Below are 16,727 nucleotides of genomic sequence, written 5' to 3' on the forward strand. Positions count from 1 at the left end.
TAGCCAGTGGGTGGTGGTCTTCCAGGTGGTATTTATTTTCATATTTCATAACCTTTAAAAATCACCTCTCTCTTTTCTTTGGCAAGTCTCACAAAACCCAACTTACTTATCAAAGTTTTTATATCCGTGTCTCTTGTAGACAAACTTACAATCCACTTTTCACAGTTTACTTTTCCCCAAATCAGGGACGATCATCGATAAAGGTGTTAATGCATCCTTCCCCTCTTCACAAAATTTCCAATGGCTCTCCACTAAATACACAAACTAACCCCAGACTCCAGAGCCCGGTCTTTGGGGGGCCCACCATCTGCTCCAAGCCTGGCTCCCCCACTCACTCTTGGAGCCAGTGTCTGGCCAGGTTCACCTGGCAAGCAGCATGTAAAAAACACCCAGTCCACAGAGAGAAGCTACGCTTTCTCGTATCAAAGCATCTCACAACTAACTAAAAGTCAACCTCTTTTGAGGATTACTTTGTCTTTCATGAACTGGACCAATTTGGTGCTGCTAACCTAGTGGGTAGTGGGCAGTTCCTCAGTGAGTACAGGTTACTCAAAATCTGGCTATGTCAGAAAACAGACTTGTGGTTGCCAAGGGGGAGGGCGGTGGGGGGAGGGATGGAGTGGGAGTTGGGATTAGCAGATGTGAGCTATTATATACAAAATAGATAAACAACAAGGTCCTTCCGTAGAGCACAGGGAACTATATTCAATATCCTATGATAAACCACAATGGAAAAGAATATAAAGAAAAGTGTGTGTGTGTGTAAACATATACACATAACTGAATATATATATATATAACTGAACACATATATAACTGAATCACTTTGCAGAAATTAAACAACGTTGTAAATCAGCTACACTTCAATAAAAAAAAAATCTGGCTATGTCCATGTTCTATGAGGGAAAAAAATGTTATAAAATAAATAGAAGACTTCAAAATAACTTGGAAACATCAGCTACAGATCGTAACAACTTCTGACTATCCTAGTTAAGTAACATCTTCATATTCTTTTGATCAGAGACTCTGTGGAGGGTTAAATAGGTCAAAAAATACATCACCGTTTAATCATCTTAAAAACATTAGAAAGAGCAGAATGCCGTGGCATTATGAACAGATTATGAACAAAAATAAAAGCCATTTGTATGCATTAATGATACATCAAGCTAATTCAAGCTGGCTAAAGTCATTAAGAGGAATCCTGGGGCAAAACACAGCTCTGATGCCACAGTGCGGCAAAGTATTAAAAGAACCATTTTCTATGGCATTGATAAAATTAATTCTCTGAGCAAAAGATAGGCTCTTAACGTGAAAATCAAAACACAGCCCATTTACTAATAGTGTGTTTAATGGCCTCGTGTTGGTAGTGTGAGAGTTAACTCAGGCATTTCTGTGCACTTACACGAACACTGGGACCCACTCAATGCTCCCAAGGGAAGCACAGCATGACAAGTCCAGACTCAGGGTAAGAAACTGCCAGAAAAGATCCAAGCCTCTATCAACACAACATTCCACGACACCATGAGATAAAAGATGGCTTACTGTCTCTCGCTGTTTATAATATCATCACTCTTGATAAAGATTTTCAGATGACTTCTATGTTATTTTTTTAAAGAATTAAAATGCCTCTCCTTGTAATGGTTCCTTCTACCCATATCAGAAACTAGTTTAAGAATTATCATTTCACACCTGATTCCGTATCGTTAAGGCCAGTAGCTGCAGTCTGTGGAGTACGAGCCACACTGATAATTTAGAAATTCCCCCCTACCTAAAAATTGTCATTTTGGAGAAGTGATTTTAAGCAAATCAGTCAATATTCCAGGGAGATACTTCCTCTTTAAAAGGAATTATCAGTGGACCTCTGGGTCCACTGAACATGATGGGAGATAAATTCTTAAAGAGGGCAACTTCTACGCAAAGAGACTCCAAATAAGGAACGAGCTGATTTCATACTGGTGACAATAATCATGCTTTAAAACACTCGAGTTATTCAAGGTTCATCACCTCTTAGCCCGGATTGCTCGGTGCAGGCCAGTCACAGGTCCCACCTTGACACACTCCCCACCTGGTCACCGTGTTGGGAAGATCTGGTTACAGATCACGTGCCAGACGCACCGGGCTCATCTGGAACACATGTGTTGAAAACTTCCCACCCCTAAGAACTTTTGAGCTCAAAGAGTTTTTTCTAAAAACAGTAAAGTAACTCAAAAGTTCTTCTATTTTGCTTTTGTTTTTGTTACCTCTGAGAATACAGTTTACTACACCAAGTGTTGCTATTTTACTTCTGGCATTCATTCATTACTTCGATTTGTGATTTAACCCTGTTACAGAGAAAGCTTCCCTGGTTAAGAAATTCACTGCATTTGAAAATGCATATATAAGCGGTATTGACAATGTCATGTTTCATAAAAATAGTTAGTATAAATCATTTACACACTTTCTCACCCAGACATAAACGAGGGTTACAGAACAAGGAGAACCACCTCCCCAAGCCTACATATCCTTAATCACTCCACCCACGCCCCCTCCACTCACAGGCTCAATCAAAAGTCTACTTAGTGCTGGGGATATTTTCCGTTTGGTGAGAGATGATCTGCGATGGGCCAGGTATGGCTCTTTTGGAAACAACTCGCAGATTCTAATTTCCAGGAAATGAGACCACGTTAAAAGCTACCAGGCAGTGACAGCCAAAGACACCTGTGGCTAATGATGACATCAGGGCAGCCGCAAAACCAGGGTCAAGACCGCCTTGTAAGACTTCACTAGTTAACTTGAGAGGAACCTGATGACTGTTTTCCTTTTCTTTTGTCCCCCACCTTGGCACCACCACGTGAGTGCTACGTAAGACTTAGGCAGGTAACTTTTTTCACGTCATCTCTGTGCTTGGGAAGTTTTAAACCAGTAAACCCCTTTAAAAAGTGTAATTTAAGCAGCTGAACCTTTTTTGCCCCATCCTAATACACACTAACCAACCATCTGTCCCAGGAAGTCCTGCACATACAACTTTCCACTGCAAAGAGGGCAGTGAGAGTGGGCGGGGTGGGTGTGGGAGCAGTGACGGTGATGGGCACAGAGGTGCAGTGAAAACGGAAAATGGACACGCGGGCCTGACACCAGCCGTACGATGTGACTTTAGGAAGCCAACCCCTCAGAGAACATGGCTCCCAACCACAAATCAGGGCTCATAAGATCTACGACCTCACATCATAAGCCCTTACGCTGCGATATAAACATTCGTCGTTACTACAAATGACAAAGGAAAGTACATGTTAACAGATACTTAATGACACTTAACGACTTAATTAGTTCACCTTTTCAATATATATTAAATGCCAAATGGACACACATGGCTTGCTTCTGAACATGAAAAAGCTTATCTTTGAAAGTACTCTTTTGGAAAAGAAAAAAAAAATATATATATATATATATATAAAACAGTAAATTGGCTCCAATCTAATCTCTAACATCATAAAAAAAGGAGAAAAACAACATTAACACTACAAATAACAAAAGAGGCCACCCCGCCGGTGAAAATTAAGCTGGTGCCAGGAAAGAACGGAATAGGCCTGACACATCCCTCAACAGGACGAACAGAAGACTGTGATGTAAGCAAGACAAAACGGTGCCAGATGATGCCACACTGGGGAGAAAAGCCCAGAAGACTGCTTACACTTAATGATGCCCTAACACATGCAATGAGGTTGCACAAACTGGGCTCATTAATACAGCGACCCTTGTACTGGACACTCCTGTAATTAGGGCCAAGCAGCTGCAGATGTTTCATGTGAAAGGCGATTCTCTGTACATCAGGGTTTCAGTCTTTGGAAGCAAAGGCTGGAAAGCAAACTGAGGCTGTGTGCGGTGCCACAGGACCCTGGGCAGGTCGGCAATCTCTCGGGGCTCAGGCATCGGCATGAGGGAGCCGACCCCTGGCAGGCGTGAAGCCCAAGTAGAACAGCTTCTACGAAAGCGCCTTCCAGAATGTTGACTGCAGCACAAATCTGAAGAGCTGGGGTGGGATGAATTGGGAGATTGGGATTGACATATATACACTACTATGTGTAAAACAGATAGCTAAGGGGAACCTACTGTATAGCGCAGGGAACTCAGCTAGGTGCTCTGTGGTGACTCAGATGGGTGGGATGGGGAGGCGGGGTGGGAGGGAGGTCCAAGACGGAGGGGATATGGGGATGTATGTATACATATAGCTGATTCACTTCATTGTACAGCAGAAACTAACATAACACTGTAAAGCAACTATACCCCAATTAAAAAAAAAAAAAAAGAAAGAGCTGGGTGATGGTGTCAAAAGACTGACACGAATCTTCCTAGGACGGGGACTGCTATAGATAAATGCCCACCCCCAGGACAACTGGAGGAGAAGCCCCAGTAAGCAGAAGGTCTAGCAATAGGCAGACAGAGACCTTCAAACGCTATCGCCCAGCTTTTCCAACCACATGCACCTAAAACTAAATTGTTTCTTTTAATAAAGCAGATCCATCCTAGAACAAAACGTCTCCCACCTGAGATCACTAAACTATCCCTGACAAACAACCCAGTGACAAAATCCAGCAGCCTTGGGGAGAATTAAGCAGGATGGCAATCTGCAATTTATCTACATCTTGGTCTATATGGATCTTGAGCTGGTCCACCAATTATTGTCAGAGCAAAATTTTGCAGGTAGGTTTCCTACTGTTCAATGAATACAAGCTTAAGAAGTTAAACCTTTAGTGGGGAGTATGCCTTAACGTGTATAATAGAATGCTTTGAATTAGGATTTAACAAATGACTACAACTTTAGAATGTATGTGCAAGAACATTAAATTCTGCGTACAACTGATGCTGGGAGGAAAAACAGAACATCCTATATATAAAACAATACTGTTTACGATTCATATAAATCTACATCAACTCATTCTGGGGGCGGGGGAGGGAGCGGGGGGGGAGGGAAGGAGGGAGGGGAAGGGCATAAAGCAGCTGAGATAAGGGAAAGGCAAAATGGTGTTCTGTACCACCAGCTGGTTCTACTTCGCATTCTGTATAAAGGGAAGCCACTCTTCTTTAGGTATCAGAGATCTTTAAAATATGCAAGCCAGATGCCATAGTTTAAAAATTATAAAATATACCGCTGAAACCTCAGGGGTCCATCAGCTCTCTTCCACAAAACGCCAAAACAAACAAAACAACGGATCCTCCCCCCTCCCTAGGCTAAGATAACTGTTCTGTGACACAAATCTCTATGCTCATCCCATGTCCATTACACACCACTGTCACTCTCGGCAAGACAAGTTACAAACACGGACACCCGATATAAGGTGAGATATTTAAAAGTGTTCAAAGAGTGACTAAAATCCACAATCTCCAAAACCCAACCCCAGTAAACTAAAATCATGTCTGCTCTGTCGTGAAGACTTTCTTGCTCCCAAGATGGCGCATGTAACCCTCCAAGGGGCACTTGCACCACCCACACCAATGACTTTTCACTACCTTTAAGCCCTGCTTGGTCTTCTGAGGGAAGAATTTACTTTTGTCAATAAGTGGTCTTTATTTTAGGTTATCACTGAACGTCTCGCTTGAAAACTCCCACCAGCAATGCCACCTTCCTTTACCTGCCCAGAGGCTGAACTAGAACGCCATGAAAGACGTGCTCACTGCAAGGGCTCTGGCCACTCAGACCTGGTTCCTTTATAGAAAGTGACACTTTTCTTCTTAAAAAAAAGAAAAGAAAAAAAAAAAATTACAGCACCAGAGAAACGACACCTGCCGAGAATGAACTTTATTTGCTGCAATCCTGTTTCTGCATGTATCCAGGCCCTAATCTGGACAAATGACCAGGGACTTTCAAAAAACTGAATGCCAAACACAGAAATCACTGTAATATTAAAAATACAACAACCTGCAGTTCCTCTCCCAAACATGGCCAGGGGCAAACCAAGCAGCACAGAATGGGACTGAGAGACATGGGGTGGGCCCCTGGCAGCCCACAGGGGCCTCAGAATGCCCTGTAGGGCCCTTCTGGGAACCCAGACAAAGAGATGGGTAAGCAGGCCCCAAGCCAGATTCAGCTGCCCAGATCAAGTAAAAAGCAGTGAGTGTATTAATTCTCAAAAGGTGAATCTGGCGTACAGGAACCCCCTGTGCGGGCCAGATCTTTCTGCCCCACAAGCTACACAAACTAAGAAGCAGAGGGTGACCCCAGGCTGTCGAGCAGGGGCGACGGAAAGCACCCTAGTCCGGCACTACCTCTTCTCCGCCCCCAGGCAAGATGCCGCCTGCATTTCTGGGTGACTGTTCTAAGTTTATCTTCCCTGCTGGACTTTCACTTCACCAAGACAGGGGCCCTGACTGTGCTTCCAGGCATGAGGAAGGCTGGTGCTCAACTAAGGGAATGAACGAACGAACGCAACAACCAACCTACTTCACTTCCTTCCTCGAGAAGCTAACAGAGAACCTCCCTCCTGAATCACCTTCCAGGAGATATGTGACAACTACACCAGCAAAACCATCCTGTTTCTCCATTACTTTCACATTCTGTCTTCTGTTTTAGGACAGTTAAAGAAGCAAAGACTAAGGTCCCTGGTCTCTTACAAAGTAAAGCTGGGCAGCCAGCTGATCGGGAGCTCGGCCTGCAGGAGCAGGTGGAGGTCGGAGCTGGGGTAACACACCAGGTCCGGATGCTTCTTTGATCGATAAGCTAATGGTTACACAGAAGTCACATGCTTTTTAAAAATTTTTTCTACCATGCAAAGATATAAAAAGTACACAAATAAAAGTAAGCCCTAGGGCATAGCGGAAGCCCTGAAGTCAAAAAAGAAATCCAGATAAACCGAGTCCGTGAGTGGGCAGTGAACCTGTGCAGTGAACGTGTACCCTGCCCCCAGCCTGCCCCAGGTATGTGGGCAAGACCCAGATGCTCTGTTTTAACGACAAAACGGTTAAGGCTCTAGGCTCCCGGCTCCCAGGACTGGGGTCCAATCCACGCGAGTACCTTTGGTCAAGCTACGTGACTTTTCTGAGCCCTGAGTTCTTTAGCTAGAAACCTTCCAAGTTTTTTTTTTTTTTTTTTTTTTCTTCCCTTGAAGATTAAAATGAATGGTTATTGCTAATGATTTCCAAGTACTGAGTATATTCCCTATTCGGTTAACCACTACTTTTACCACTAACAATTCAAGACTCTACGATTAACAAATAAAAATGTTTACCGTCTAATTACCACATAAAATATGCAGAGTAACCCCAATTTTATTTTAGAAACTTAACCTTCATGTAAATAAAAATATTTTAAGAATAAAATCACAATAGTCACAGACGTTGCAGTATCATGGATGTTATTCCCTTTGCAGACTTTGTACAATCCAAATACTCAACGGGAATGTATCGTTTCTAAAATAATAACAAAATGTTCTGGAAATCTCGCAAGGCTGTGAGAACTCACACTTCGAGTTTCATATGGTTCACCGGTGGAATCACTGAGGAGTTGTCACAGCAAGGAAACACTGGTATTTTAACCAATGACTTTTGGAAAGGTCCTTCCTCCTCGCGCTCCCCTTGCCAGCTTCCAGCTCGAGGATGACAGAGAAGTGCCCCCAGCACACTGGCGCCTGCCCACTGCCTCGGATACTCTGGACGCTGGGCAGGGAAGCTCCGTAACTTGTCATCCCCGAGTACTAGTTAATTTACTATGTGTAAGACGAGTTCATTTATTTATGGAAAGTTCACATTTGGAAACCTCCATCAACGCACAAGGAAAGCAATCACTGTGGAGAAGAAACTCATCCATGCAACTAAATGCCGATCCTCTACGTCAGGGATGGGCAGGCTTTCTGTAAAAGGCCACAGAGTATGTCAGGCTTTCTTGGCCAAAAGGTCCCGCTGGAACCACTCAACTCTGCGGCAACACCCAAGAGCAGCCCAGCCCACCCCTCCCGCAGCCTGTAAACAGAAAAGTCTGTTTATAGAAACAGGCTGTTGGCCAGATTAGGCCCCTGGGCCCTAGTCTGGAGACCTTTCATCTGTTAATACTCCGCTTTAACCATCACCGGGGTTTCCACTATTCGGGGCACACGGCGACCTTGCCCGCTGGAGCCCACCCCTCGGGAGCGCCCCACACGCTTCCCTGCATCATTCTTCACGGTGACACTAACGTTCAAGGAGCTGCAGATACTGGCCCTGAATGGCTTTCAAGTGGGGTCTGCTGCCCAGCATGGGTGGGCAGGGCCCGAGGAGGCCCACGTAAATGTGCGGTGAAGGACAAAGGGGACGCAGAGCCCTGGGGACTGGGGGCTGTTCTCGGCAGACCCCTGAGCTGGGAGAGGTAGTCAGGAATGTGGCGTACAGGGACTAAATAGGATAAATGTGCTGAAAAACAGAAAAGGCTGGTAATTATCTGGGAGGCGGGTAAGAGGAAAGAGATGGCCAGCTTGGAAAAGGAACTGGCTGCTAAGGAAAGTGGAAGAAAATGCAAAGTTAAAAAATGGACACAATCTTTGAAATTTAGTAAAATGGCGAGAGTGTGGAATTCCTATAATTTCCTCTGAAAGCTCGTTTGGACATTTTAAAAAAGAGCATAACCTGCCCGGTTTGGGGAAGTGCTGGGAGCACCGCATCATTACTGCTCCTCCTGGCATTAACCGTCTCCCCAGGGCAAGGCCTCCACGACCCCAGGAGCAAGGGCAGCCTCCAAGCAGACCCAGCCTGGCTGCCCTGCTCAGCCCCCAGCAAGCCCCGGCACAGAGCTGGGGATGCAGAGGTAGGTCCAAAACAGATTAACCCACAAGAGGAGGGGGCCTAGAATTTATGCCCCACGACTCCCATCAGAAACAGAATCCTCTGCTGGGAGGATCCTTCTCCCGGGTCTTTGATGCTAACCTACCCCAGACCCTCCCCGACCCCACCAGACCAGAGACCACCTTCCCTGCTACAGACCCACCCCCACCTCCCGCTCATCCCCACCCGCTGTCTCCCCCGCCCTCCCGGCCTGACGTCTGCCATCACAGTTGCGTACGGGGGGAACCTCTGCTCCGCCAGGAGAATTTCCCGCCTGAGGGCTGGCTGTCCTGGAGGTGAGGGGTCAGGAAGGAGGCAAAGACAGGACACAATTCCCAAATGCTGGCGCTCACGCCCAGCCACCGGTCCTAAGGCGTAGTTACTTCCGGCCAAACGTGACTCTCTCTCCTTTCTGCTTACTCTCCTCCAAACCTAACATGAAATATTTAAACCTTTTTCTTTTAAATGGGGCTGAATAAAGAGCGAGCATCTCCAGTGAGGCAGAAATGATGCGTGTGTACGTCTGACACGCCCTGTGCATAAATAACCACTTGAGAAGTGCTTCATCCTGTGCACAAAGAGGTCACCAACGGTACACACAGGACTGTTCTAGGGTGGGTGCTCAGTGCATCCCCTGAAGGCGACCCGGGGCTGAGGGTCCCCTCCTCGTAGGCAGCGCTCGGGGTCACGTCATCCGCGTGGACCAGTGACCGCTGTGAGGTGAATGGATGCTGCATGCACAGCTTGAGTACTTACCGTCCTGGAAGACCCTCTCCACGTTCAGCCCGTACGTGGCGCACGTCTCGTAGTACGTGCACCTCTTGAGGTCGCTGGAGAGCTTCCGCGCCCTGGCGTCGTCGATGACCCGCGGGTTGGTGGAGCTGATAGCATCTGCAACAGACCGACAAGAAGCGGCGACATGGTGACCACGAGCGGCCGGGGGACGTCCCGCCACTCACGGCCCCCAGGAGTTCAAAACCTGCCCCACGCTCGGCACTGCTGGGATTCTTTTCAGGACCTGGAGTTTTCAAAACATCGTTTATCCCCAAAATAATCATCCCAGACACCACAACGATCAGCTGTTTAAGAGGATCCTGCTTCTGAATATGAAATAAAAGAATGTCCCCAAAGACCAGAAGGGAAGGGTAAGAGTTAAATGTGGCTCCAGAGGAAAAGGCTTCAACAAGGAAAACCACACGGTCACTACGTGCGGTGACCTTCTCGGGGGCACACGGCACCCGGGAAACACACGCCCTCCATCTGCCCGCTGGACACATGCTCATGGAGCCCTGTTGGGTGCCTGGCCCTGTTCTAGGCACAGGGATGCCCCTCAGGGAACAAGAGGGACAAAAATCTGTGCTCTCAAAGAGGGGACATTAGGTCAGCTGGGGAGGGAGGCAGGAAATAAGTAAAACAGAAACGAGGAAGGACGATGGGTGTAGGATGGGACGTACGGTAGGAGCTGGGTCACAGGGCAGGGGTCAGAGAAGCCACACCTGCAGCAGGTGGCGGGTGGGGGAGGGTGCCTGGGGCAGGGGGCGGCAGAGCGCCTAGCATTTAAGGGGGACCCAAGGGCGAGGCAGGAGTGGGAGGGGGCCTGGGGCACTGGAGGGGGTGTCGCAGACTAGTGTGCGAACCACGTTGGCTCTTAACAGATGGCTCGGGTGGGGGACTTCCCAGGTGGTCCAGTGGTTGGGACTTCGCCTTCCAAGGCAGGGGGTGCGGGTTCGATCCCTGGTCGGGGAGCTGAGATCCCACATGCCTCGGGGCCAAAAAAAACCAGAACATAAAATAGAAGCAATACTGTAGCAAACTCAATAAAGACTTTAAAAGTGGTCCACATCAAAAAAAAAAAAAAAAAAAAAGATGGCTCGGGTGGGAGACACCCCCCACCTCCTTCAGGACCTGTGTACAGATGGGGGCATCTGAGCCGCGAAACACATGTCAGGCACCAGCCACTAGTCTCCTAATAAAAAGAAATGCAGCCCCTTTCTTTTTTTCAGCTCCGCATCCACGAGGCCCCCTCCCCCTCCCCGTTCATTCTGTTACTACTGAGTAACTGGGGGGCCCCCACACGCCCCGCACACAGGACCAGAGGGCGGGCTGAGACGTCCCGGCCGGCGTGCTACCCCGCGACAACACACACTTTACAGGGGCTGCTCCTGACGCGGAATTTTCCCCGAGGGCGTGAAAGCTGCTGAGTTACAGGAAACACTCAACGACTCTCTAGCCAAAAACCCGCCAACGGGATTTTCTGTACTAGTCCGGGGAACAGCAAGCAGTGTAAGTCACACAAGACAGTGACAACCTTTTAAATGTTTGCTGTTGCACAGGAAGTGCAGGAGGCACTCCAATTTCTGGAAGAAGTAAACAAAAGGGACATCTTGAGGGAATCATTGATTTTTTCCCCTCTTTCTCTTTTCCTTACTCCCTATTTTTTCTTTTTTTCCTAGCCCCATGGAATAGGTTTAACCGATAGTTCTGAATCACTTCTAGGGAAACTAACTATGATTCAGGACCCTTCCCCTGACAATGACCGGAGCCACCTCAAATAGATGTTCCAGAACATTCCCTGGCAGGGCCTGTTAGAGGGATTTCTTCAAACAGTATCTCGTCCTGTCTTCTTATCTTACAGAATAAGAAATCTGACTTGGATTTCATAACACTTAAGGAAAAGAAGTTTTTTTTTTTTTAAGGTGTAAACATCTTTTAAGAAAACAGGAGAAAAAAAGTTAGAAACCCAGAATTTTCCAGTGCTTTGGTATAAACTAGAAAATATACACCACAGAGCATGAATCCAGCTTCAGATTTATCCTGACCCCGTAATCCCCCAGTCCCTCCTTCCCCGGTGGGTGCCCACTCATTTCTGTCCCATCTCAGCTTCCTTCCAAGATAACGTTGTCACGTGTCAGAAACAGACCCTACACTTGAATGCTCTTCTAGTCTTACTCTTCATTCCTCTTGTGACTCTGCATCTTTTTACAGCTCGGGCTTCGCCCTCAAATCAATGTGATCTTCAAGTCTTTAAAACAGAGGTTTAAGGACATCACACCATCACCTCGTCCTCCTGGAAGCATCCTCCAGCTCCCCGACGGTACCCGGCAGAGAACACGTCCTCCCACCTCTGGGTAGGGCCCCACACCCCACGTATCCTTCAGGAATTATCTTAACTCTTCTTCATCTTCTCCATCCCGTAATCTCCTACCTCGAGGCCACCAGCTGCAACCAGCTGGGAGGGAAATCTGAGATCCCCTCACCCGTTGTCTCTGGCACCCCATGCAGCCTGTACAGGAGCGGGACAAGCGTGGCTTCACAGAAAGCGAAAGGAGCTGATGGTACCTAAGGGTGGAACCTTCCAGAAGCCCACACTCACTCCACCTTCCTGCCATGGGGGCTTCTAGGGTGCTCTGGGAATTAGAGGTCTGGTTGATGACCAAGAGGAGCCCTCAGGTGAGGACTGTCCCTAATTGATAACATTCCCGTCCTGCTCCTTTGGGACATGGCTTTGCTGAAGTCCAAACAGGTCTCACAAATGAATATGAGGGGACAGTGAACAAGCCCTCCATCAGTGCTCCCAGGTGCTCGCTGGGTGCAAGCTCCCAGGTGTACCTTGCAGGTACATGGCCCTCAACCGACAGACGCTTATAAAACTAGAGAGAATAAAAGGCGGTCGGTTTCTCCACATCAGGGCTTCCCCAGAGCCTCTGTGGAGCCATCCCCAGGCCTCCCTGAGACACAGACCATCCACCATCCCGGTGGGAGGTGAAGATGTGCCTTCCTTCAGCTGGGGCGGGAGACACAGAGAGGCTGCACTTATCTCCAAGGTCAGGAACAGGGAGAGATACGCATCTGCAGTCCCAGCAGGACCTCAGGAAAGCTGGCCACATGTGGAAATATCAGGAACAAAAGCAACCACGAACTCGACACTGCTGTGCCCACGGATGCCCCCACTGCCTTACGGGATTTCCTCCCTTCAAGGCCTGGTAGCGTCAAGGTCAACAGCAGCCTGGAGGGAGTGATGCGGGGTTTGCAGGGACCCCAGACTCGCCACCCCTACTACCCAAAACACGGCTGTGTAGGAAAGACGACAAACTGATCAAATTGCCTTTCTGGCCTGGATTGAAAACCTACCTGCCCTTTATCCCGGTGAGTCCACCGCAGAAAGGCATTCTGCATCCTGAACACAGATCCCCTGAACCCAGGCGGCTGGTAAGGAGCTGCCCATACAGACCCCGCTCCGGCTCAGAAATGCCCTCGGTAGGCCTGCAGGAAGAGGCGCTTACTGGAAATTAACTGCCTCCATGTCGATTTCAAGGCAGCTTGAAGCAAGGTCTGCTTCAGATGAGCTGCCCACTCTAAAGTATTACGTATTAAGAATTTTCAGGAGGCCAACTCAAATATGCCAATTCTGTACGTCCGAACAAGAACCAAGGGCTGTTTACTGGCGCGCCTTGTCTCCCGGTGACCACTAGAGGGCACTTTGGGCGTAAAAAACCTCCCAGGTCCCATGTTGGTCTAAATCCACCTCTGCTCTGAAGGTTTCAGGTGTGAGACTGCTGACCACGACATATATGCTATAAAAAAAAAAAAAAAAAAAAAAAAAGGGGAGGCGGGACTTCCCTGGTGGCGCAGTGGTTAAGAATCCGCCTGCCAATGCAGGGGACACGGGTTTGAGCCCCGGGCCGGGAAGATCCCACATGCCGTGGAGCAACTAAGCCCATGCATCATAACTGCTGAGCCTGCGCTCTAGAGCCCATGAGCCACAACTACTGAGCCCGCGTGCCACAGCTACTGAGCCTGCGCGCCTAGAGCCCGTGCTCCGCAACGAGAGAAGCCACGCAGTGAGAAGCCCGCACACCGCAACGAAGAGTAGCCCCCGCTCACTGCAACTAGAGAAAGCCCACGTGCAGCAACAAAGACCCAACGCAGCCGAAAAAAAAAAAGGGGGGGGGGCGCGTTTGGCAATGAAGTTCTCTCCATGAAAACCCAACTCTCACAGTTTACATCTAGCACCCTGAGCAGATGACTTTAGTTTATTCCAAACTTTTTTCTCCCAACACACACACACACTCCACGATTCAGGCTTATCCTGCCAAGGCAGCGGATTACCCCGCCAGAGCTCTCAGTTATATTAGATCTGGTGCCACGCACACAGCTAATTGTTCCTGCTTGTTCGACACAGCTGGTTTCTTATTTGGAGAAGTCTTACATCAGGGCATGCAAGGGCAGACCAGATGTGCTCATTCTAAAGGAATTAACAAAAACAGAACCTGCACCAAAAAATGAAAGGAAAATCCAGTGTTTCTTGACATGATTATATTTTTTAAGTTCCCCATTTTTCCGACAAAGCAGTTTTAAAGTTAACCTTCATCTGACTTTTAAAAACATTCCGTACGACCCCTTAGTTAAGTCCCCAATGGCAGGTACCAGCACATCAACGAATCTATGATCAAGGGCATAGTAAGTGATGTCACTTTACTAAAAGACCAAGTTTTAAGTGACCTAGAAAAAAACACAAAACCTACCCACGTGGTTAAGATTCTATGCTTTCTAAGGGATCTGCTAAGAATGAGATACAGATCATAAGACATTAAGAAATAGAGCCGAATAAAAACAGAACTCTGCATTATATCAGAAATCAGTATTAAAGGTGCAAAGGTTAACATAAATAACCTTTTAGGGCGCTTATGTATTATTTTGTAACAGAGAATTAAGATATCCTAATATAGAACTTAAAGCACTTGGGGGTGTGGGGGGGGTGTTTTGTTTTGAAGTTGCCAAGTGATTTCTCCACTGAATCAAATCAGGAAATGTGACAGTTTCAGTTTCATGGACACTCACTGTAAAAAGGGAGCCTTCAGCAGGAAATCACTGCTTCTTTAAACCACTTCCAAGCCCCTCCACTCTGAAAATACAGGCCAGGAATCACCTACTGCTCAACGGCTGGAGCCCTAGCAGCACAAGCCGCCCTCGGGCACCACTCACCCTGGGTTCCCACCAGGACCAGCGGAATCTCACTCGTGTTCCGGTAGTTGGCCATCCGGCTGTAGTAGTGGTAGACCGTCTGGAAACTTATCTCATCCTCCAAGCTGAAGACAAATATAACAGCGTCCACCCACATGGCAAACTGGGGAGAAAAGAAGGGCAGGTGAGCAGGAGGAACTGGGTGAGGAGCTCACAGAGAGAAAGGGAAGGAACAGCATCAGGTCACCTTCGTGAGCACAGGACGGAAGGCCGGCAGACACCCACTCCAGCCAGGCCGCGTCCAACGTCCGTTGTAGGGCATCGCTGGGGCGCCACGAACGCCCTGCTCACCCTCGCACAACACGCCTGCGATGGGCCCTCAGCCCCCTCCCACCCAGGCCACGCTGTCTCCCAAATAACACCAGACATTCTTCCCCATGGGAGTGTCTACCCTCTGGCCCGCCTCGGCCAGTAGGAGGCAAACCCCACGCACGGCAGAGCCGACCTGGAGACAAGCACGGAGGGCGACCCTGCAGCTTCCTGTTTCACCCTAAACCCCCACAGAGGCCGCCCAGGAAGCCGTGCTGGACCCCTGAGATGGGGCTCTTCCTCTGGGTGCCCACGGCTCGGAAATCCTCCACCTCCAGGGGCCAACTACTCCGTCAACACAAGAGGCCTTCATGTTGTAAAGATCAGCCGCCACTGATTAATTCCAGCACCCTTCAAGGAAATTATGACTCACTGCCAGAGAAATGAACAAAACCAATGAACAAAATGAGCAAAACTCAGAGGAAAAAAATGAAAACCCCACAACAGCCTGACTCTTGTCATTTTATTCTCACTTTACTTGCATCCAGCTGAACTCACATCAGATCCTCTCTCTGGCAAATGACCACACCCTCAAGCACACGTTATCTCGTGGAACACCCATAACCATCTTGTACAGCTGGAGCCCAGAGAGGAGAGGGTCCTGGAAGCGCAGGAGCTTCCCAGGGCTCCCAGGGTCACAGAGGTGGCGCCGAGGAAGAGACTAGCGCCAGAGACCCTTCTCTTTGATGAAAGACCCAAGTGAAAATGGGAAAAAAAAAAAAAAAAATGTCCCACATGCTTTCTCTAAAAGAAGCTGCAGCTCCCACATAAGTTCTGATGGTCAAGGCATCCGCTCTAATATGTTCGGTGAAATTTTTAGTGGGTTAAGCTCCGACTTCCACATATAAATGAAAAGTGTATTCAGTTACAAATGGAGATTTTACACAACAAGACGTAAATAAACCTGAAGTTCAAATGATAAATATGAAATTAAATGAGAAAGAGAACTTGGGGCCAGTAGCCTTGGGACTGGCTGATGCCTCCTGAGGGGCCAGGACTCAGGCTGACACGGCATCTCCTTCTCCCGTTCTCTACCTTGAGACGTGTTTTCCTTTCTCTTCCCAAGAATCGGGGAGAAGTCAGCTTTCCCATGCCCACGAGCACCTTACGAATGCTTGTGGTCCCTGGGACCAGCCCGCACCTCCCAAGACTGACAACCACCTGACCCTCCGTGCAGAGGAAATGCAAACCAGGTCGCATCCTCTCAAGGGTGCATCCTGAGAGCCCCAGGGCCTAGTGAGCAGTGGACACTCCATAGATGTCCCCCATCCACCCCAGCGGCTTCCCCACCAACTGCAAAAAAAAAACCCCAAAAGACCAGTTAACTGGCAGAGTTTTCACACTACCTAGTAGGACACTAGTAGCCACAAAATCCTGCAACTTCACTCATGAAGCCGTCACTAACTTCGCAGACTATATGACATGATCTGCAATAGTGGAAACAAACATCACGCTCACACGTGCCTAGGAGTGGTGACTTGAAAACAGTTCTTTTCCTTGAATGTCCGAGTACACTCGGCCTAGTTTTGAAAGGTTCCGTCTTGACATCCCCTCAAAGCAGAAATCTGTACTTTGACCAGGGGAAGCTTCTAGCCTAATGATGCTTCTGCAGGAAGTATGTGCTAGAA

General features: G+C 48.1%; 1 protein-coding gene across 4 annotated transcripts in view; it reads right to left on the reverse strand.

Moving 5' to 3' along the window:
• The window catches only part of AGAP1 (ArfGAP with GTPase domain, ankyrin repeat and PH domain 1), a 543,380-nt gene that overhangs the window by 309,193 nt on the left and 217,460 nt on the right, over positions 1-16,727 (reverse strand). For all 4 annotated transcript variants that reach the window (XM_068544179.1, XM_068544178.1, XM_068544180.1 and 1 more), the window contains exons 5-6: positions 14,752-14,893; positions 9,523-9,657 (exon numbers count right to left, since the gene is read on the reverse strand). In XM_068544179.1, the coding sequence (XP_068400280.1) occupies positions 9,523-9,657; positions 14,752-14,893 (277 nt within the window). The remainder of the gene's footprint in view (positions 1-9,522; positions 9,658-14,751; positions 14,894-16,727) is intronic.

Source organism: Eschrichtius robustus, chromosome 5, assembly GCF_028021215.1.
Source record: "Eschrichtius robustus isolate mEscRob2 chromosome 5, mEscRob2.pri, whole genome shotgun sequence".
Taxonomy (NCBI): domain Eukaryota; kingdom Metazoa; phylum Chordata; class Mammalia; order Artiodactyla; family Eschrichtiidae; genus Eschrichtius; species Eschrichtius robustus.